Source organism: Dipodomys ordii, unplaced genomic scaffold, assembly GCF_000151885.1.
Source record: "Dipodomys ordii isolate 6190 unplaced genomic scaffold, Dord_2.0 Scaffold285, whole genome shotgun sequence".
Classification (NCBI taxonomy): Eukaryota; Metazoa; Chordata; class Mammalia; order Rodentia; family Heteromyidae; genus Dipodomys; species Dipodomys ordii.
In genome coordinates this window covers 581,115-605,466 of record NW_012267501.1, presented here as the reverse complement: position 1 = coordinate 605,466, position 24,352 = coordinate 581,115, and the positions used below count along the sequence as shown (strand labels likewise).

The window sequence follows — 24,352 nt, the reverse complement described above, 5'->3', positions numbered from 1 at the left end:
TTTTTTCTTTTTGCTTATGTGATGCTGAGGAATCGAACCCAGGGCCTCTTGCATGCAAGGCAAGCGCTCTACCACTGAGCCACCTTCCCAGCCCCCAACTGATAATCTTAAATAGAAAGAAGTATGTATCATTATTATTCCCTGCCCATATGCAATATGGAGAAAAAAAAACCCTTCCCCACAAGCTTTTAGGACCAATAAGGATAGTTAAATAATAGTATGCAAGAATGAAAAAAATACTTGAATATTACAAAAGTAATATATATAATTTTACATATAGTATGATTAAAATGTAAAAAAAAAATAAGTATTGCTGGGTGCTAGTGGCTCACTGCCTATAATCCTAGCTATTCAGGAGGCTAAGATCTGAGGTTGGTGGTTTGAAGCCTGCGCTAGCCTTCATCAAAAGAGTTCAAGGACAGCACCCAGTCCTCCAGCTAAAGCCCGATGACTCAAGACTCATGACAGACAAAAAAAAAGTTTGCATGAGTGATTAGGTTAACTGTGGTCATTTTCAGCAGCATATATACTAAAATTGGAATGATACAGAGATTAGCATGGCCCCTGAGGAAGGATGACATGCAAATTTGTGTTGCATTTCATATTTTTTTCTTCCCCCATTGGTATAACTCCTGTTGTCACTGTATTTGATTCTGGTGCCCTGCATCTTGTATATACATTTGTCTAATTTGGGAAAGGGGAGGGAAATAACAAAACACTGAAACAAGGATTCAGGTTGAACCATTGTAACAATGAGATGTACAAGACACTATGTTGAAAATGAACTTTACAACTTGGGGGAGGAGGGGAAGAAGTGAGGAGTTGGAGAGGTGGATAGGGAAGAGACAGTAGGGGAAAAACAAAGGAAGGGATAACAATGCTTGCTAGAAAATGTACTCATTACCTTACTCATGTAATGGTAACCCCTCTGTACAGTATCTTTACAATAAAAAAAAGAGATGATTTTACTACTAAATTATTTCTATCTTCTTTTCTAAATTCCTTTTTTTCCTGTTCTTATTTACTTCATAAATGATGAGATGAACTGCTTGCCTCAGGTGATCAATTAGAACAAAATGTTAAGTTAATAACACAAAACCAACAGTAACAATAGAATTGCTTCCCCTTCTTATTTCCTCCACATCAATGTCTTTTAAAGCCAGCAAGTGATTTACAGGTAACCACCTTTCCTGAGACTGGGAGGATTTCAGAACAAAAGATTCTCTGATTTAATCAGAGAATCTAATTAAATTTAATCAGATTTAATTTAATCACTACCTGTTTTTTGTTAAGTTTCTAAAGTCTAATACTCATACAATGAAAAATGAAAACACAAAAAGCCAAAAATATTAAAATAGCACACAAGTGTGGGCTTACAGCAGAGTCAGTGGGCAGGTCTGTATCCCACTTGCGTCCTTTGAAGTCGCCACCTCTGTTCCATCGAAATGAGCTCATACAGCCTCCTTGAGAAAGCTCTGTACAACAAAGGTAAAACTTATAAAGCTAAACATGTATAAAGATAGCATTTTAAAAAAAGGGTAGGAAATTAATTGTAATTATTTGTAACATTAAAGTAATTGTTCATTCTTAAAAATGAATATTTATTTATATTGTTGGTTGTGAGGGCTGAACTCTGGGTCTGGGCGCTGTCCCTCAGCTCTTCAGCTCAAGGCTAGTGTCCTACCACTTGAGCCATAGCGCCACTTCAGCTTTTCTCTGCTTAGGTGGTACTGAGGAATCAAACCCAGGGCCTCATGCATGCGAGGCAAGCACTCTACCACTGAGCCACCTTCCCAGCCTAATTGTTCCTTTTTTAAGACAGGATCTCTCTAAACAATCTCTACTCCCATCTGCCCTTGAACTCAGGGCCTTGTGCTTGCTCAGCTTGCTAACACCTTCACCTGTGCTTTTTTCTGGTTAGTCTAGAAATGGAGTCTCATGGATTTTTCTCCCAGACTGGCTTTCAATCATGATCTTCCAGATTTTAGCCTCTTGACTAGCTAGGGTTATAGGCACAAGCCACCAGCACTTGGGTCAAGTCTCCAGGTACTGAGATTATAGGTGTGTACCTAGAACAAAGTATATTATCTTAAAAACACAATCAAAACACAAGACAGCTAAGAGCGCTAGCTCAAACTTTAATTACAGCTACTTAGAGGCAGAGATCAGGAAGATTATGCCAGGGGGGCAGAAACTTAGTGTGACTCCATCTCAACCATTAAGCCAGGTTTGGTAGTATACAACTGTCATACCAACTACAAGGGAAACAGACCATGAAGATCATAGTTCAAGGATGACCCAGGCAGGAGAACCTGCAAGAGAACCTATCTGAAAAACAAAATTAAAGCAAAGGACTGAAAAAAAGCAAGCAAGCAAGCTGAGTACTGGCATTGGTGGCTCATACCTGTAATTTTAGCTACTCAGAAGACTGAGATCTGAGGCTTACAGTGCAAATCCAGGTTGGGGGAAAATCTGGGAGATTCTTATCTCCAAATTAACCAGCAAAAAGACAATACAGGAGGTATAGCTCAAGTGACTGAGTACCAGCTTTGAAAGGAAAATGCCAAGCAAGAGAGTTAAGCCTTGAGTTCAAACCCTAGTACTGGCACACACGCACACACACAAGAATCACAAGAATATTAGGTGTAATAGTGATATTATGAGGTATAGCTGTATGATAGTATTTTTAAAGGCTTTGTCCTTTAGAGACATACAGGGAATTGTTACTGATGAATAGATAATGATGGGAGGAGGTAGACAGGGCTAGGAATATGGCCAGGGCAGCTCAGGGACTACAGGATGATGTTAGTACTGGATTTACACCCAAGAAGGTTGCGAACACTATTTTGTCGAGTTTTGTGCCTTTTTTTTGTTTTTTTGAGGATGGGGGTGGAGGATGGAGAGGGGGGTGGGGAAAGGAGTTGGTTTGGGGGCTTGAACTCAGTGCCTGAGGACTGTCTCTGAGCTTTTTCGCCCAAGGCCAGTGCTCTGCCATTTTAAGCCACAGCTCTACTTCCAGTTTTCTGGTGGTTAATTAGACACTTCTAGCCCTGGATGACTTCCAACTGTGATCCTCAGATCTCAGCATCCTGAGTAGCTAAGATTACAGGAGTGAGCCTCCAGTGCTTGGCTTGTGCATGGTTTGAAATTCTATGTGACAAGTTTTTAGAAAGTCATGAAAAATATTTATTTCTGAATACCAATCGAAACCTAGGAGGTAAAGGGAGAGAACTTAACATTTTCAAATTGAAGATGTATAAAAATGCATACTGAGATACTATTTTTAAAACTTGCTTGAGAACATTTTATGAAGGTAGAAAGAATTCTAACAATGCATTGTGAGAGGAAAAGAGAGGGTATAAGTGTCAGAGGCTGAACTTCTGATTCAGGTTAGTCTCCTTAGAAGACCCACATCTCCACCCAAACCATAATAAAATAGAAATATAAACAAGTAGCATACTAAACAGGAATAATAGAAATTGAAAGAATCAGATTATCATACTGATATTATTATACCAAGAACAGGTGACTCCTATTCTTGGTAGTCTAAGCAGAAAATAAAATATTCACCTGAATCTGTTTAGCTCACATATAAGTTTCCTACACTGAACAAAATTACTAATTTTAATACAGTCAAAGCTGTTTGTATTTGTTTTGTGGTGTCTGTACTGGGCTTGATCAAGGGGTCCTGAGCTCATGTTCCTAGGAAGTTTTTTTCACTCATGGCTGGTACTCTACCATTTGAGTCACATTTCTACTTCTGGCTGTTTTGCTGGTTAGCTGGGAGATAAGATTCTCTCTGATTTGTCTATCCAGACTAGCATCAAATCCACAATTTCAGATCTCTGTCTCTTGAGTAGCTAGAATTCTAGGTGTGAGCTACCAGTGCCCATTTTTTGTTTTTTGAAATAAGATTTTGTCACATGTATGGTGTATATGTGTACATTGTTATAGGTTATAGACTGTGATAGACAATTTGCTCCAGGAAAGTTAGAATTATTCCACAATACTGTGAAATTTGGGAAATTATGTAATCACTTAATCACAATAAAAAAAAAAAAGAGCCAGGTGCCAGTGGCTCACGCTTGTAATCCTAGCTACTTAGGAGGCTGAGATCTGAGGATCGCGGTTCAAAGCCAGCCCGGGCAGGAGAGACCTTGAGACTCCTATCTCCAATAAACTACCAGAAAACCGGAAGTGGCGCTGTAGCTCAAGTGGTAGAGCGCTCCCCTTGAGCTGAAGGGCTGAGGGACAGCGCCCAGGCCCAGAGTTAAAGCCCCACGGCCAACCAAAAAAAAAAAAAAAAAAAAAGAACCTTGGGGAAGGTAGGGAGGGAAGGGATGGTAGGGGGAAAACAATGGAGGGGGTAACAATGCTCAATAGGAAGTGTACTCACTACCTTGCTCATGTAACTGTAACCCTCTGTATAGTATCTTTACAATAAAAAATTAAAATAAAAAGTCACAGGGAATAGTGGAAAAAAAAAAAAGAAATAAGATCTTGTTTTTGCCTGGACCAGTTTGGATGGCAATCCTATATATATTTCTTGCTGCAACTGGGATAACAGGTGTCTACTACCATACCCAGCCTTTTCTGTTGACATGGGGGTCATCTCACATTTTTTGCTTGGGCTATCCTTGAGCTGTGATCCTCCCAATCTCGGCTGTGTGATCAGTGGGCTATACCACGAGCTATAAGCACTCAGCCTCTAGGGATTTTCTTTGGATAGTGCAAACAGAGGATCTAAAAATTTGTTCAAGTAGAACCTTAAATCCTATATATTTACAAAATATATAATCATAATTAAATCAGTATTTTTATAAGATTTTTATTTGTGCTAGGCAAGTACTTGAACCAATTCTAATCCCTCCCCCCCCAGTTTCGCTTGTCATTTTTTTTCATTTGTAAAATCCCAATGTCATGAAAAAGCTTTTCCTTTCCCCCCTGCAGACAGTTACCTTTGATCCTTTCAAACAAATATTCCTGATTTGGTGTTAAATCTAGATATTGCACAATCGTATTCAGAGTGGGAATGAGAGGGGCTTTGACCAGGGCAGCTTGCTTCAAGCTAGTAATACTAGCTTCTGTTAAAATAAAACACAGAGAACACAGATTATTCTTCATGAAGGTCTCTAAAACAATCTAAAATGCTCTTTTTCATGTGTTCAAATAGCTGGCTCCTCACTGCCCTTTGGGTCTTTACACAACCAGCAAGACCCTCCCACCCAGACACTTCTAGTCAGAGTTCAACCTTCTCCTGTACACGAGTTATAGAATCCCTCTGCATTTTCCTCAGCACTAACCGCTTGCTTCCCCTTTACTCTCTTAACTATGAGACTGTAGTTCAATGAAAGCAAGGATTGGGCCATTCTCCTGTAAATCTTTTCACCAATGCCTAGAATTGAATCAGTACATGGTAAGTACACAACAGTTGTTGAAAGAGTAAATAAAAGCCATAACAGTTTATCTTAATTTCATTATCTACTTCACCTTAGTTTATTATTTCAGTCAGATTTACTTACATACACACTTTTAAAAAGCAATGAAATCCATGTTGGCAAATCAACAACTAAAATACAAGGTTTTTATGCTACCTGTATAAAAAGATACACTAAACAGGTTTCAAAATAACTTTAGTTACAAGTTGCCCATTATGTCAGGATAAGAGGATTTATGACAGCCTTGAAATCACAAGGCCTAGGATCACAGGTCTGTGCCCCTGAACTATACCCAGTGTAGAAAAAATATTTTCAGAGCTAGGGACTGGTTGGCTCATGCCTGTAATCCTAGCTACTCAGGAAGCTGAGATCTAAGGATCATGGTTTGAAGCCAACCAGGACAGGAAAATCCATGAGACTCTCATCTTCAATGAGAAAACTAGAAGTAGAGCTGTGGCTCAAAGTGCTAGCCTTGAGCATAAAAGCTCAGAGACAATGCCTGGCCCTGAGTTCAAGCCAGCCCTATAACCAGCAGACAATGACAACAACAAAAAGGTATTTTTACAAGTGATATAACAGCTAGAGTAAATAGTGCAAACCCATTGAAGGGAGTGTGCATTAAAAGCTTTAATACACGCACGCACGCACACACACGCACGCACGCACACACACGCACGCGCGCACACACACAGAGTTTTTAGTTGTGGGGCTTGAACTCTGGGCCCGGGAGCTGTCCCTTAGCTCTTCAGCTCAAGGCTAGCGCTCTACCACTTCTGGTTTTCTGGTGGTTAATTGGAGATAACAGTCTCACAGACTTTCTTGCCCGGGCTGGCTTTGAACCTCAATCCTCAGATGTTAGCCTCCTTAGTAGCTAGAATTACAGGCATGAGCCACTGGCACCCGGCAAAATATTTTTGTTTGTCAAGCAATTCTATAAGAAGTTATCCTAAGGAAATAATAATGTATACAGAAATGTAGATACTCAGACATTCATATTATTAGCAACAGAAAAAAAAAAAAAACCTCCTTAAACTCCAGGCAATAGAAATCTGTTTTATATATATATATATATATATATATATATATATATATATACACACACACACATACATATATATATATATATATATATGTGACAAATATAAAAAAAATACAATCTACCCATAAAAGTAATGCTGTAACTGGGTGCTAGTAGCTCATGCCTGTAATCCTAGCTGAGATCTGAGGATCATGGTTTGAAGCCAGCCTGGCAGGAAAGTCTGTGAGACTCTCCAATTAATCACCAAAAAGCTAGAAGCAGGGCTATGGCTCAAGTGATAAAGCTTCAGCCTTCAGCAAAAAGAAGCTCAGCAATAGCACCCAGGTCCTTAGTTTAAGCCCCAGAACCAGCAAAAATAAATAAATTAAATAAATAAAAAGTACATATAAATGTTATATGAAAAAAATCTCAAAAATACTAATTTTAAGTAAAAAAGGTCAGTAATAAAGGACAACAGACTGAATGGTATCATTTATCTGACATACACAAAACATGCCTACCTGTTTTGTGTATGATAAAAATCAGATTGGTATGACACAGGCTGGCAGTGAGAGACCTGCTGAAGGGCTTGAAGTTTCTTGTTTTGGGTGATGAAATGTTTTAGAATCAACAGTTGTACAAGCAACTCTGGGCTGTACACGTTAATAGCAAACTTTATGGTAGGTAATTTACAGTTCAAGCTGGTATATCTAAAACACACTAAGTATATTTTATTTAGTTTTCTTCTTTACCTGAAGATAACAAAGGAAGCTGTTAAACAGCCCAATAGAAGGAGATTCTTTCCACTTGGTGCTTTACTGAAAATCATCAAGCGCTGGGTTCTATGTCACATACCTCCTATCTGTAGCTCTGGACAGCCCATTCGTCTCATCTGGGTGCTGACAGACTCAATCTCTTGTACAAGTGGCACTAGTATTGTCTCATTGATCCACTAGGAAGAAAAGGAGGTATTCTGTATTCATAGTTCCAAAGCACTTCTCAAGTACTTTTACAAGTAACTCTAAGAACATTTTTTTACTCTTACATTTGAATATTAGTAGCATTGTAAAATATAGTAAAACAGAATAAAAATGGCAATCACCTGAAGTCTTGAGTTAAATAAATGTTATTAGAGTACAAATTAACTAAGCTATGTTTTAAAATTGTATGCTTGCTGGGCACCAGTGGCTCACACCTGTAATACTAGCTACTCAGGAAAACTGAAATCTGAGGATCCTGGTTTAAAGCCAGCTGGGCAGGAAAGTCTGTGAAATTCTTTTTTTTTTTTTTTTTTTGGGGGGGGGGTCCGGTCATGGGCCTAAACTCTGGGCCTGGGCACTGTCCCTCAGCTCTTCAGCTCAAGGCTAGCGCTCTACCACTTGAGCCACAGCTCCACTTCCAGCTTTTTCCTTATGTGGTGCTGAGGAATCGAACCTAGGGCCTCAGGCATGCAAGGGAAGCACTCTACCACTGAGCCACCTTCCCAGCCCAAAAATATTGTCTTTTTTTTGGTCAATTGTGGGGCTTGAACTCTGGGCCTAAGCGCTGTCCCTGAGCTCTTCAGCTCAAGGTGAGCTCTCTACCACTTGAACTAGAGTGCCACTTCCAAGTCCGTGAAATTCTTATGTCCAATTAACCACCACAAAACCAGAAGTAGCATTGTGGCTCAAGTGGAAGAGTGCTCACCTTGAGCTGAAGTGTTCAGGGACAGCACCCAGGCCCAGAGTTCAAGTCCCATCACCAACCAAAAATAAATAAATAAGGGCTGGGATGGTGGCTCAGTGGTAGAACACTTGCCTTGCATGCATGAGGCCCTGGGTTCGATTCCTCAACACCACATAAGCAAAAAGAAAAAAGCCGGAAGTGGCACTGTGGCTCAAGTGGTAGAGTGCTAGCCTTGAGGTGAAGAGCTGAGGGACAGCACCCAGGCCCAGAGTTCAGGCCCCATGACTGGACCCCCCCCCAAAAATAAAAATAAATAAATAAAATTATATGATTGATTTTTTTCTAAATACTAAACTTTCAGATAATATTAAATTGTTTTCTATAATTATTATTCTTAGATAAAAGATAATTTTGTTTTATTTATAGGGTAATTATACACATTTATTAACATAGTTTCTATCGGTTTGTAATTATGCTTCTTAGGTGGCTGAGATCTGAGGTTAGAGTCATTAAAAAGCAAAATAGTTTCAATTAAAATATATGTGTGTAGCCAGATGCCAGAGGCTCACACCTGTAATCCTAGCTATTCAGGAGGCTGAGATCTGAGGATTACGGTTCAAAGCCAGCCCGGGCAGGAAAGTCCGTTAGACTCTTATCTCCAACTAACCACCAGAAAACCAGAAGTGGCACTGTGGCTGAAGAGGTAGAGTGCTCACTTTGAGGTGAAGAGCCGAGGGACAGTGCCCAGGCCCAGAGTTCAAGCCCCATGACCGACTAAAAATAAAATAAAATGAAATAAAAGTGCACAAAGCCTCTTTGTTATTGTTTGTTGTTTTGTTTTGTGATGAAACCCAGGTTCTTGTACATGTTGTAAAAGCCCTCTACTGAGTTAGACTCAAGCTTCTGAATACTAGTTAAAAATACCCCAACAAATCCAAAGTACTCTATTTAAAAACACAGTATTCTAAGGAATTCAGATGAGGAACTGTGTTTGCAAGTAACTAATAGCAGTGACAAGTTTTTGTATTTTAAATACACATTAGAATTCTTAGATTCATTTATAATTGGAAGTAAAGCAGCATACAGCTTCAGGCTATTATCTCGTTCATTTAACATGTATTACATGCAACCTATTTGCCAGCTATGCTGGCTGTGACAAAACTAAGATATCCAGCAAAGTAATTATGACTCCTGAACCAAAATTCTGACTGAATAGTTCTAGAATTGGACTAAAACCTTTATTCCTGGGCTCAAGTAATCTTCCTGCTGTAGCTTTTTGAGTAGCTGGGACTACAGGTAAAATTTTTTTACTTTTAATTAAATTTTTTGGCTTTGAACTCAAGATCTTCTTGTCTTAGCCTCTTGAGTACTACAATTACAGGTATGTGCCATTATACCTGGCCAGTTACCTTTCCCTTTCAATATCTTATTAAAATTATAGTAAGTAGCCAGGTGTTGGTGGGTAGCTCACATCTGTAATCCTAGCTACTCAGGAGGCTGAGATTTGAAGATAGAGGTTCAAAATCAGACCAGGTAGAAAAAAGTCTGTGAGACTCTTCTCTCCAATAAACTATCCTCCCAAAAGTTGGAAATGAAGCTCTGGCTTCATTTTTTTTGTCTGGAGCAAAAGAAGCCCAGGGACAGTGCCCAGGCCCTTAGTTTAAGCCCCAGGACCAGTACCCCAAAAGTAAATAAATAAAATTATAATAAGTGAAGACAATGTAGCTCTAATTTCATTCAAAATGGACAAATGGGGTTGGAGGATAAAGCAGTAGAAACAGCAATAACCACAATTAGTGGAGGAAGAAGCCAATATGCCTGTAGAGTCTGGGACATATGGGTGCTACAGGGAGTAGAGAACAGGCAGGATTGAAAACATGGGCACGAGCCACCTTTCTGTGACCTCCAGGTCAAAGGTAAGTAAAGTAAAATTGGCTCTGATTGAGGATGGGCACAGAGGGAGAGGAAGGCTAAGAAAGAAGGGAAAGGAGGATAAATACATTTAATTGCACGTATGAAAACAGAACTAGAAAACCTGTTAACATTGTTTTAAGAAGAGGAGAGTGACAGAGATGGTACAACTTATAATATGGTAATAAAAACAAAAACAGAAACAAAAAAAAAGGTTTGTTAGGGCCAGGACCCCTGTTTGTTTCTTTTATAATTTTTGTTACATAACAGATTCTGACAGAAAAGCTCTTTGGAAAATAAAATTGAAAAATTGGGGAAGGGAAGAAGATTTGAATAATTCTTCTCTAAATGCACTTGTTTAGTAAACATGTAAGGAATAAACAATTCCATGAAAATGGACATATATACTATCTAACCAACCAACAACTCCAAGTAACAGTTGAATAATATATTTTTCATATTATGAGGCACTAAGATTGTCCAGAACAATGGCACCCACTTACATTTCTAAACTTAGCTGTCCATGAATCCATGTGATCAAGAAGTTGTCTATTCATAGTCACTCTTGCCCAAACCTATTAAAAATATATGTTTTTAAATGAAGAGTGAGAAAAATCTGCATAGAAATCATCATTCTTCCCACATCCTCAGAAATATTTGATGAAGTTGGAAAAAAAAAGTTCAAAAAACAGTCTTATTACCCACTTAGTATTCATACATGGACACATCTTTTAAAAAGTTTCTTGCATCTAAAGGTTTAATGATTGTTTTTCGTTTTTAAAACAAATTAAAATTCCGTATTTAGTATTAAACTAGCAAAGCTACATATTACCAAATATTTTATTCCAAATATATTTTAAAGACAAATCTGTTTATACAAGTATTATTTGATACTTAGAAACCTTCCTATGAATGTAGAAAAATATTTTAGGAAGGGCACTAATATTAAATTATGTATCATAAAGAAAATATATGATACAGTATATTTAGGTGCCCAAAATTAAGTCAGAAGCCTTTCCACTGTCAATCATATCAGATTGGTATTTCTATCCAGTACACATGGATATTATAGAAAAAAATATTCCAAGGGTAGACTACTTTCTAGCAAACTGAAAATTACCAATATTATTTCTAAAATTATTTTCCATTTACCTCTTCTGCAGCTTGTTTAGAACTGAGATCTGCTTCATCTTTGTTAGCAGATGGGGCCTGAGACCTACAGGCAAGCTGATACTGAAACTTCTTCAAAGTTTGTGCATAATCCCCCACAGAACGACTGTAGTTCCAGAAAGTTGGGCTGGTAGATGGAGATGTAGAATCTGGGCTCCCTACAATTATGAAATAAACAGTTTTAGTCTGCAGTAGTAAGTTTTGCAACTAGCAGTAACCCATAGACACTGGGTTTCCTAGGGCTGAGACAGCATCATTCAAGGAATCAGAAGATATCCCTCACCATCTGCCTCCTCTCCAACATTATCTTCTCTTTAGCAAGAGCATAGATTCCTTATGTGAAAAATTTAGAAGACTTTTATAGTAGTATGAATTAAAGAGTCCTAAAATGGTTAAATGTATCTGTTTATTTTTGTGATAAAATTAAGTTGGTTCATTCCCTAAGACTTTTAAATGATTCAGTGAGAAACAAATACATTTCTTCTGGAACTAAGTAGGCTAAGCAAGTTGCCTGCCTGAATTTTCAGAGGCTCCTGCTGAATGGAATAAATATAATCTCCTGTTAATTGACTTCTTGCTGGGCTATGGGCTGCAGTAATGTGTTTTGTTTACTAGCCTGTAGTAAATCCTGTTGATTAAAAAGCTATCTGCACTTTACACTTCTAAATTTATAGTTACTTTTAGGAAACACAAAATTGACATTTAGGAATCTACTTCTATGAAAATCTCTACCAGGATACTTACCACACTTGAGATTATAGTTTATCTGGAATAAATTCATTAATAACAGCTTTTATATAAAATGGAAATAAAATTACAATTTTACTTGAAAAAAAAAGATTATACTTTGTCTCACTTCCCAAAGAGAATCTGAGTTCCTTGGGGATAAGGGATTATTTTTCCTACTAGCATATAGTACAATGCCTGAATATTAAATAAGGAATAAAAATTATACTTATGAAGGGTATTTTTTTTCAGAGTTTAACAGATATCAGAAATATTAACTGATTAAAAATCACAAATAAAAACTAGTTCTTTGTCAGTTTTGGAGCCTGAACTCTGGGCCTGGGCGCTGTCCCTCAGCTCTTCAGCACAGGGCTAGCACTCTACCACTTGAGCCCCAAGCCACTTCCGGCTTTTTCTGCTTATGTGGTGCTGAAGAATGGAACCCAGGGCCTCATGAATGAAAGGCAAGCACTCTACCAATGAGCCACCTTCCCAGCCCCCAAACTAGTTCTTAAAAGGAATGACTATAGGGGTTGGGGAGATGGCTTAGTGGCAGAGTGCTTGCCTAGCACACATGAAGTCCTGGTTCAATTCTGCAGTACCACATAAACAGAAAAAGCCGGAAGTAGTACTGTGGCTCAAGTGGTAGAGTGCTAGCCTTGAGCATAAGAAGCTCAGGGATAGTGCCTAGGCCCTGAGTTCAAGCCCCAGGACTGGTAAAAAAAAGAAGAAGAAAAAAAAGGAATGACTATATATAAAACAATATAAATATTTTTTCAGAGAGATCTAAAAAAAACACAAAAACAAAAAAAACAAAAAACAAAGCTACAAGCCAAACCCAAAACCGACAGGAAGAAATAATAATTAGGAACCAGGCGCTGGTGGCTCACGCCTGTAATCCTAGCTACTCAGGAGGCTGAGATCTGAGGATCGTGGTTCAAAGCCAGCCTGGGCAGGAGAGACCGTGAGACTCCTATCCCCAGTAAACCACTAGAAAACCGGAAGTGGCGCTGTAGCTCAAGTGGTAGAGCGCTCGCCTTGAGCTGAAGAGCTGAGGGACAGCACCCAGGCCCAGAGTTCAAGCCCCACGACCGACAAAACAAAAAAAAAAAGAAGAAATGATTTCCTAGGCAAGGAATGGTGGCTCTCACCTATAATCCTAGGTACTTAGGAGGCTGAGATCAAGAAGAACATGGCTCAAGGCCAACTAGAGCAAACCGTTCAAAAGACTCCATTTCAACTCAATTAAAAACTGAGTGCTGGACATCCCAGCTATGTGGGAGAACACAAATAGGAAGACTGCCAACTAGGCCAACACGGTCAAAACAGTGAGACACTATTAGAAAAGTAACAAAAGTAAACAAGGAGCACTTGTTTCATAGAGACCCTGAGTTCAAACTCCAATACAACAATATATTAGGACTAAGAAGAAACACATTTCAACAAAATAAAGGCTCTGACAAACACATACCAATGTGACACTTAACTAGGAAAATCAGAAATCATTTCTTCTAAAGTCAAGAAAAAGACTCAATATAGTACTAGAATTTCTAGCCAGAGCAAGGAAATAAAAGGGATTCAAATAGGAAAGGGATCAAATTATGCCTATTTGCAGACGGTGTGGTCCTATATTTAAAGACTCTAAAGAGTCACCAAAAACTCTCCTAAATGTGATTAAAAAAAATTTCAGTACTGTAACAGGATATAAACAACACACAAAAATCAGTAGCTTTTCTATATGCCAACAATAAACAGGCTGAGAAATAAATCAGGAAAACAATTCCATTCCCAGTATCCTTAAAACAAGTAAAAACCCACCTACTAATAAACTTATCTAAGGACGTGAAGAAAACCTCTGCAATAAAAACAGTAAAACCTTAAAGAAACTGAAGGCACCAGAAGGTAGATAAACCCCTTATGTTTGTGGATTGGCAGAATTCATATAGTGACAATAGCTAAACCACTGAAAGCAACTTACAGGTTGCCAAAATCCCAGAAATTCTTTGCAGAAATAAAAATAATTAATCCTTTAAGTTTATATGGAAACATAAAGACTTTGAATACCAAAATCATTGGGGGGGGGAACACTGGAGTTATCATAATACCTGACTCCAAATTGTAATACAGAGCCATAATAACAAAAACAACTTGGTACTAGCACAAAAAGAAGATATGAAGCCCAATGGAACAGGAAGACCCAGAAATATACATATATAGCTACAGCCATCTGAATTTTGACAAGGGAGCCAAAAATATACATTGGAGAAAAGACAGTCTTCAGCCTTTTCAAATGGTGCTAGGAAAACAAGCAATTTACATACAATAAGACTGAACCTGGCTGGGCTGGGAATGTGGCTTAGTGGCAGAGTGTTTGCCTAGCTAGCATGCATGAAACCCTGGGTTCGAATGCTCAATACCACAAAACAGAAAAAGCCGGAAGTGGCACTGTGGCTCAAGTAGTAGCATGCTAGCCTTGAGCAAAAGAAGCTCAAAGACAGTGCTCAGACCCTGAGTTCAAGCCTCAGGACTGGCAAAAAAAAAAAAAAAAAGACCAAACCTGGATAGACTCCTATTTCTCCTATTATACAAAGACCAGTTCAAAACGCATCAGCGGGCTGGGAAGGTGGCTCAGTGGTAGAGCACTTGCCTTGCAGGCTCGAGGCCCTGGGTTCGATTCCTCAGCACCACATAAACAAAAAGAAAAAAGCCGGAAGTGGCGCTGTGGCTCAAGTGGTAGAGCACTAGTCTTGAGCTGAAGAGCTGAGGGACAGTGCCCAAGCCCAGAGTTCAGGCCCCGTGACCAGACCCCCCCCCAAAAAAATGCATCAGAGATCTTAGTGTAAGATCTGAAACTTTGAAATTACTACAGGAAAATATAAGGAAAACATTGTAAGATATATAGATATATGCAATTACTAGTAATTGTACAAGAAATCGTACAAAAAAATTAGACCAACAATTGACAAAAATGGGACTGCACCAAATTGAAAAGCCTCTGTATATCAAAAGAAACAAGTCTGGGGCTGGGAATGTGCCATGGGTTCAGTTCCTCAGTATTACATAAACAGAAAAGGCCAAAAGTGGAGCTGTGGCTCAAATGATAGAGTGCTAGCCTTGAGAAAAAGAAGCTCAAGGACTGAGCCTAGGCACTGAGTTCAAGCCCCAGGGCTGGCAAAAAACCAAAAACCAGAAGACAAAACCGAAAAACAGAATAAACAAGTATAGAATCAAATATACTAGACAGATTGGAAGAAAACTTTCACCAGCTATTCAATGTATAAAGGATTAATATAGAATATACAAAGAGCTAAAAAAATTAAACAGTAAAAAAACTAACTTAATTAAATAGACAAATCAATTGGACTATCAGTTCTCAGAAAAACTACAAATGGCTAATAAGTGCATGGAGCACTGTTCTACATCATTAGGCAGTAAGCAAATACAAATGAAAACTAAAATGAGATTCCATCTCATCCAAACCAATAACAACAAATATTGGCAAGGATATAGGAAAAAGGAATCATCATACATTGACAGTGGGAATGTAAACTGGTGCATTCTACATCTTTAGCCATAAAGGAAATACAAATGAAAACTAAAATGAGATTCCATCTCATCCTAAACCACTAACCACAAATGTTGTCAAGGATATAGGAAAAAGGAACCATCATACATTGACAGTGAGAATGTAAAGTTGGTGCAATCACCATGGAAAATGGTATAGAAGTTCATAAAAAAACAACAAAAAAATACAATAGATCTACCTTATGATGCTGCTATGCCACTTTTGGGCATATATTTGACAGAGTATAATCAACATATGAGAGTTACCTGCATACCTCTTATTGTAGTCCTCCCTGTTCACAATAACTAAGCTGTGGAATCAACCTATGTGCCCAAGAACTGATGTATCAATAAACTTGAAATGAGGTATGTACACACTATGGAGGAATGTGCATCCATAAGGAAGAATGAACTTTTATTACTTGTCAGAAAGTGAATGGAAGCTGGGCATTGGTGGCTCACATCTAGCTACTCAGGAGGCTGAGATCTGAGGATCACTGTCGCAAGCCAGCTCAGGCAGAAAAGTCCCTGTGAGACTCTTATCTCCAATTAACCACTCACAAATGGAAGTAGAGCTGTAGCTCAAAGTAGTAGAGTGCTAGCTTTAAGTAAAAAAGCTCAAGGACAGCGACCAGCCCCTGAGTTCAAGCCCCATAGCTGACAAAAAAAAAAAAAAAGGAAAATCATCATGTTGAGCAGGAAGCTGAGTGCAAAAAGTCAATTATCACTTTTTTTTTTTTTTTTGCTCCTGTGTAGAATCTAGATCTAAAGTGATAATGGAGATAGCTGGTACAGGCAGAGCACGCCTGTAATCCTAACTACTCAGGAGGCTGAGATCTGAGGATTGGGGTTCAAAGCTACCCCAGAAACAGACAACTAGAGATAAGGATTTGAGTTCAGGAAAGGTAGAGTCACATTATTTCCTTTCTTTCAGCAAAGGGCAACATTCTTTTTTTTTTTTTTTGTCGGTTGTGGGGCTTGAACTCTGGGCCTCGGCGCTGTCCCTGTGCTCTTCAGCTCAACACTAGCACTCTACTGCTTGAGCCACAGCGCCACTTCCAGTTTTCTAGTGGTTTATTGGAGATAAGAGTCTCACAGACTTTTCTGCCCAGGCTAGCTTTGAACCGTGATCCTCAGATCTCAGCCTCCTCAGTAGCTAGGATTACAGGCGTGAGCCACCCGCAAGCCACCGGCGCCCGGCATAGGGCAACATTCTTATAAGAGAGAAAAAAATGTATCTTTTTTTCTTTTTATTTTTCTTTTTTTGGTTGGTTGTGGGTATTGAACTCTGGACCTGGGCATTGTCCCTCAGCCCTTCAGCTCAAGACTAGCACTCTATCACTTGAGCCATAGCGCCATTTCCAGTTTTCTGGTCATTCCTGGCCAGGCTGGCTTTGAACTGTGATTCTCTAATCTCAGCCTCCTGAGTAGCTAGGATTAGAGACATGAGCCACTGGGCACCTGGCAAAAAAAACTATCTTCCCACTGGCATTTGGGGTTAAAGGAAGCTTATCTATCTTGGACTACTGAGACATTAAAAAAAAATTAAAATCCACTAAATTCTGGGATTTTAGTGTTTATTTTTATTTCTTCTGAGATTTTAGAGGTATAAATTAATCTTCACATGGGGTTGGGTTTAGAGTCTGTAATTATACTACATTGTAAGGTCCCAATATTCAAGCCTAAAAATTACTTAAGCTACCTCAAGGTCAATGATATTCCTTGGGCAAATATGAATGGCTGGGCTGAAACAAAGCTTCCACAGCTGCCAAGAACACACAAAGCACTGACGAAACTCTACAGAAATCGAAGTCTGTTTACCAAAACAAATAAAAAAATCACACAAATCTACAAGTCTCCAAGACAAATGTGTCAACGTTTAGCCTCCAAGAACTTTAGATAACTGTTAGCAAGTTGGCTTAAAGTCACAGAAGCAGAAAAAGGAATGAAAAATAAAAGAACTGTTTTTTTTTTGTTTTTTTTTTGGGTCTGGTTGTGGGGCCTGAACTCTTAGCCTGGGCGCTGTTCCTCAGCTCTTCAGCTCAAGACTAGAGCTCTACCACTTGAGCCATAGTGTCACTTCCAGCTTTTTTTTCATTTTGCTTATGTGGTGCCGAGGAATCAAACCCAGGGCCTCAGGCATTGCAAGGCAAGTGCTCTACCACTGAGCCATCTTCCAAGCCCAAAAGAACTGTTTTAAAATATTGAAAAATATTTGAAAAGAACTAAATCCAAACAAACTATGAAAAAAAGTGAGCTAAAAAAAGAACAGGCCATGAGTCCAAAATGGCTAAAAGAAACTGGGCTGAGAGATATAAAGAAGCTTGTTCTTTGGAGAAGAAAGTCAAACTACTAAATGTACTTACAAATTGAAGTACTAGAAGGTCATTGGGCAACTGTCACTGTATTAACCCAAGCAAACAAACTTACTGACCAATCACTGGGGGAAGGCTTCAGGTACCCTCACAGTGCTAAGGACTGACCCCTCCCCCTTCCCCAAGCCTGTATATACTAAGAAGTACCTTACTCAGATACATTTCTGGCCTAAAGAAAGCTGTTATGAAAAAAACCCTGCATGCCATCACCTTGACCAAGTGATCTCTTTTATGTCATCAATAAAGGGACAAAATGGTATCATTTATTTCCTGCTGTGATATACTAAAAGAGACATGACATAAAAGTTGTATTTCTGTCAGAAAAAGAATAGTTTGAATCTAATATGAGAAAATCATCAGACAAATCCAAATTTACTAAATAGCCTAGCCTCTTCAAAATGAAAAGCGTTGTCATAAAAGACAAAAACAACCCCTCACACTATTCCCTGCCAATGTGCTAAATTAAAAAAGACCAAAGAAGCACAACAGCATCAATGAAAAAAAAGTTACAATAGCCTTGTTTGTTGAGGGGGAGGGGTGTCAGTAGTGGGGCTTGAACCAAGTCTGGGCACTATCTCTGGGCTGTAGGCTAGTGCTCTAACACTTTTTTTTTTTCCATTCCAAATTCCTGAGTGTTTATTATTCCAGGTGCCTGCATAGAGCATTGAACAAAATGTGCAAGTCCACACAGTCAAGGAACGTGCATTCCAGGGGGAAATGAGCAATAAAGGAATGCACAAATAATTCACTAGGCAGTAATGCAAAGAAATGCTGAAAAGAAGGGTTAGGAGCTCTATCACTTTGAGCCACAGATTCACTTCTGGTTTTAAGGTGGTTAATTGGAGATAAAGAGTCTCATGGACTTTCCAGCTTGGGCTGGCTTTTAGCTTTTAACAGGGATTCTCAGATCTCAGCCTGGTGGAGAAGAGTATATGGAGTATATGGAGCTAGAGTATAAATACGAACTAGTTCCTACCATTACGGTAATGATGCCTAAGTAACAACAGCATACTTACTGCTTAGATACCAACTCCTAATTATAATTTTTCAGTGAAAAAAATTGGGACCCCTAGAAGAAACATACCAGCCCCAGAGCCAGCTAGCCAAAGTACAGGATGAGGAATTGGAGGCATGTCTCAAGTGGTAGGGTCTCAGCCAGTAAAGTACGCAGTCTTGAGTTTAAATCCAAGTACTGCCAAAAATAAACAAATAAGTAAACAAATGAAAATAAAATAAAGGGCTGGGGGTATTGGTCAAGTGACAACATGCCTGCTTAACAAGTGCAAAGCCAGGCTGGGAAGGTGGCTCAGTGGTAGAGCACTTGACTTGTATGCATAAGGCCCTGGGTTCGATTCCTCAGCACCACATAAGCAAAAAGAAAAAAGCCAGAAGTGGTGCTGTGGCTCAAATGGTAGAGCGCTAGCCTTGAGCTGAAGAGTTGAGGGACAGCGCCCAGGCCCAGAGTTCAGGCCCCATGACTGGACCAAAAAAACAAATAAACAAGTGCAAAGCCCTGATTAAAACAATTTTTTAAAAGAATATATTCAGGAGCCAGGCACTGGTGGCTCTCGCCCATAATCCTAGCTACTCAGGAGGCTAAGATCTGAGGATCACAGTTCAAAGCCAGCCTAGGCAGGAAAGTCTGTGAGACCCTTATCTACAATAAACCACTAGAAAACCAGAAGTGGCGCTGTGGCTCAAGTGGGAGAGCGCTCACCTTGAGCTGAAGAGTGCAGGGACAGTGCCCAGGCCAAGTTCAAGCCCGACAACCAATAACAACAACAACAACAACAACAGCAACAACAAAGAATATATTCAGGAACATTAATGAACAAATTTAAAGGCCAAAATTTGGAGATGATGTATTCTTTTCACTATATCAAAGCCACTTACAAAAACTTATCATGCAGCAAGCCTAAAAGTTTCAACTCCCTCCCCCCAAAAACAAAACAACCCCACATACAAAAGAAAAACTACACACATTAGCAGCTATAGATCAGAATCTCTGAACATTGTGCAATTAGCTTAGGGGAAAATAAAGATAACCAAGTCTTTTCAGGCTTGAAAATTAAAAGCAACACCAATATGTTCCAAACATCAACAACAAACCTAATACATAACTTCTTTTGGTCAATGCAAATATAAAAACACAGGGCATCTGAAAATCACACAGGGGTGTTCTTGTGTTATACTCTCTAATTTTCATAGACTTGAAATATTTGAAAATTTTAAAAAGGCATGTACCCAAAGTAACAAGATAATATTGATTTGTTCCTGTGACATTTGTGGCACTTTTAGGCAGAATTAAATTAAAAATCCCTAGAGAGATTTCAAGCGACACAAAGAACCATGGTCCAATAACTTGGCTTCCTCACCACGCTTCTGCATCTAATATGCTTTCTGTGAAACTTCCTGAGGGGGAAAAATCATTACTCAGTTCAATAACCTAATTTGGTTTCAAATAATTGACTTTGTAATAATCAAATCCACCTCAAACAGATTAAGACTTGCTAACACTGTTTCCTAAGGAAAAGTATAGGCTGTAAGGAAATACTAAAAGACATATTATAAGGCTTTCAATCTTACTATAGATGAAAGGTTTACGATTTCTTAGCTCAGCTATATTATACTTCTTAAATTTGGAGTTAATTCTAACTGCATAAAATGATTTTATATATATGTCTCATAGGTTTTAAAAGGCTTATTTGTAAACATAAAAACTTACGTACAGATATTCAAATAATAAAAACAGGTCAAGAATTATATGAGGTGACAATAAAAATATGTACACTAGGGCTGGGAAGGTGGCTCAGTGGTAGAGCGAGGCCCTGGGTTTGATTCCTCAGCACCACGTAAGCAAAAAAAGCTGGAAGTGGCGCTGTGGCTCAAGTGGTAGAGCGCTAGCCTTGAGCTGAAGAGCTGAGGGACAGTGCCCAGGCCCAGAGTTCGGGCCCCACGACCGGACCCCCCCAAAAAAAAAAGGCAATCAGGTAACTAAATTCTAGTATATCCAAGCAATGGAACATTATTCCGTATTTTAAAAAAAAATGAGCTGGGCTGGGAAGATGGCTCTGTGGTAAAGTGCTTGCCTTGCATTCATGAGGTTTGATTCCTCAGCACCACATAAGCAGAAAAAGCTGGAAGTGGCATTGTGGCTCAAGTGGTAGAACGGTAGCCTTTAGCTGAAGAGCTGAGGGACAGTGCCCAGGCCCAGAGTTCAGGCCCCATGATCAACCGAAAAAAAAAAAAATGTTTTGGGTTGGGAAGGTGGCTCAGTGGTAGAGTGCTTGCCTTGCATGCATGAGGCCCTGGGTTCAATTCCTCAGCACCACATAACACTAGCCTTGAGCTGAAGAGCTGAGGGACAGCGCCCAGGCCCAGAGTTCAGGCCCCACGACTGACAAAAAAAGAAAGGGAGGAAGAAAACATATGGAGGAAGCTTAAATACATATGCTAAGTGAAAGAAGCTAATGTTGAAGTCTTATATATATGACATTAACTATATGGCATTCTAGAATAGGCAAAATCATGGGGGAAATGAAAAGATCAATCAATGGTTGTAAGGAATTTGGAAGGAAAGAAGGTTGTAAGGAATTTGGAAAGGAAGAAGGATGAATACATGGAGAACAGGGAATTTAAAAAATTCTGTTTGACAAATGATCTACCATCAATTGTAATAAATGTAACACTTTCATGGGGTACAGTGATAATATATGTGGAGAACATGTGCATGCTACGGTGTAAGTAAAACTTCTCAAGGTTGGTGTGTGTGTGTGTGTGTGTGTACCAACTCAGGGCCTGGGTGTTGCCTCTGAGGTTTGCTCAAGGCTAAACACTCTACCACTTGAGCCACAGATTCACTTCCAGCTTTTTGGTAAATGGATGAGTTTCAGAAACTTTATTGCTTGGGCTGGCTTTGAACCATAATCCTCAGATCTCAGCAACCTGAGTAGCTAGGATTATAGGTATGAGCCACCAGTGGCTGGTTCTTGAGGCATCTTTTAAGATTTTAAACAAGAAAGCTTCATAAGGTGAAAAACCTTAATTCATCAGCTTTTCCATCCAATTTTTAAATGGAGAAATGAAGAAAAGATGACTGAAAAGATCAAGACAGGAAAACGGAGCTAAAGCAAGAAAAAAGTTTCTTTAAAAATAAACATGGTACTTGACATTTTGGTGATATCTCCTCTATTGTACAGCTAGCATATAAGCCACAATTTACCTACTTTTGAAGCAAAAAAGCAATTGTGTTTGACATTTTCTGTCAATTCTCTTAAACTATAGTATACTTACTATATAAAGAGTTGACATATGAAGGAACACAAAGTTCTCCCATTGACTCCATAATACAGTAATACATAAAATTATATATAGAAGGAATCACGTTTGACATTAACATAGGTTAGCCTGTTACTAATTTTAGCAAAAACAAAAACAAGAAAAACTTCATCATACTCGATCGGAAGATAAAAGAAGATCAGGGGGCTGGGAAGGTGGCCCAGTGGTAGAGCGCTTGCCTTTATGCCTGAAGCCCTGGGTTCGATTCCTCAGCACCACATAAGCAAAAAGAAAAAAGCCGGAAGTGGCGCTGTGGTTCAAGAGGTAAAGTGCTAGCCTTGAGCTGAAGAGCTGAGGGACAGCGCCCAGGCCCACAGTTCAGGCCCCACGACCGGACTCCCCCACCCCCAAAAAAGAAGATCAATTCTCAAACTGAAATTTCTAATTTTAAACAAGAATAAAGTTCAAGAAGATAAACAAATCTATTAAAAATTTTAAATCCCTATATGAATATCTTTAAGAATTACAAAATTAAAATAGAAATCTAAATAAAACAAATCAGAGGATAGGGACCCAAAAGACAAGTAAGTAGAGAAGGAAAATGATTTAGTTTAGTGGCTTTACAAAAAAGAACTTAGGGCTGGGAATGTGGCTTAGTGGTAGAGTGCTTACCTAGCATGCATGAAGTTCTGGATTTGATTCCTCAGTACCACATACACAGAAAAAGCCAGAAGCTGCACTGTGGCTCAAATGGTAGAGCACTAGCATTGAATAAAAAGCTCAGGGACAGTGCCCAGGCTGAGTTCAAGCCCCAGGACTGACCAAAAAAAAAAAAGAGAACATTTTCATTTTTCTTATTTGTAGACATAAAAAAACAACTTGAGGGCCTGGGAAGGTGGCTCAGTGGTAGAGTGCTTGCCTTGCACTCATCAGGCCCTGGGTTTGCTTCCTCAGCACCACATACGCAGAAAAAGCCAGAAGTGGCACTGTGGCTCAAGTGCAGAGTGCTAGCCTTAAGCTGAAGAGCTGAGGGATGGTGCCCAGGCCCAGAGTTCAGGCCCCACGACTGACAAAACAAAAAACAAAACAACTTAATGACCAAGAATGGGTAAAATGAATACTCATACATTTGAACCAATATATTTAGTTCATTTAGGTAGCCAACTGAATCTCCAAATTTATCAGAAACTTGATATACAGAGCTATTTCTAATGTCTTTTCTTAAATGAAAATAGTTTACATATTCATGAGTAAACTATGGATATTAGAGGAATAGTATAGCTATTAAATAGATTATTTGGAGGTATAAGGACTATGAGTTATTTTCTTCCCATTTTATTTTCCTAATTTTCTCTAATGATTATATAGTACTTTCCTTGTGAAAACAAAATTATTTTAAAAAGTCATTATTTACCTGTTGGCTATGAATTATCACTATTATCACTGTATAATTTCTCATAATACTACTATAACATTTTCTAAATTCTATTATCTGCCCAAATTCTTTTTGTGTGTGTGTATGCCAGTCCTAGGCGCTGTCTCTGAGCTCAAGGCTAGCTTCACACTTCATTATCTTTGTATATGTTAATTTTTTTTCCTCTGTCATTTTAAGATACTGTTTACAGAAGGTTTGACAAGGTACTAAGAACTTTGGCTCTATTCTTGGGTTCTTAAATGACATACTATTCCTCAGTATCTTCATCAATTAATAATAAGTTTTCACTGAATTGATGGTTTTCAAGATATATCCGAATACCAAAATAATGTGACTGGCCAAGAGAGAAAAGTCATTACCTTATTATAACCAGTGACTGGTGAGTAAGTTACTCCAGGACTGTAAGAACCACTGCCACCTGAGGACAGACCTTGCAGCTGAGGGCTGTATCCAGTCATACAGCTGGTGGTGAACTTGGGACTGGTACTGGGTGAGCGAGATGGGCTGTAACTCAACACACTCTGACCCTGAATTGAAGGAGAGGGTGGAGAGGGAGGAATTTGAGGGACTGCCAGATCATGTGAAGGAGTGGTCTGTACAACTAGAAAAAAAGAAAAAAAATTATATACTTATGCGTACACACACATATGTATACACACATGTGTGAATATATACACATCCATATAATGCAAATGTTTAGTGTTGTTTGCTTTGTATTTTGAGACAGAGAATTTACTAAGTAGCCCTGGTAGCCAAAACTTGGAGATCCTCC

The 24,352-nt window shown here is 38.9% G+C and overlaps 1 protein-coding gene across 1 annotated transcript in view; it reads right to left on the bottom strand.

Annotated features, from left to right (window-relative positions):
- Tmem209 (transmembrane protein 209) overlaps positions 1–24,352 on the bottom strand; it is a 35,625-nt gene that overhangs the window by 8,511 nt on the left and 2,762 nt on the right. Inside the window, exons 5-11 of the mRNA XM_013036413.1 lie at positions 23,940–24,181; positions 11,947–11,968; positions 11,185–11,360; positions 10,536–10,607; positions 7,312–7,408; positions 4,959–5,084; positions 1,378–1,475 (exon numbers count right to left, since the gene is read on the bottom strand). Coding sequence (XP_012891867.1) covers positions 1,378–1,475; positions 4,959–5,084; positions 7,312–7,408; positions 10,536–10,607; positions 11,185–11,360; positions 11,947–11,968; positions 23,940–24,181 — 833 coding nt within the window. The remainder of the gene's footprint in view (positions 1–1,377; positions 1,476–4,958; positions 5,085–7,311; positions 7,409–10,535; positions 10,608–11,184; positions 11,361–11,946; positions 11,969–23,939; positions 24,182–24,352) is intronic.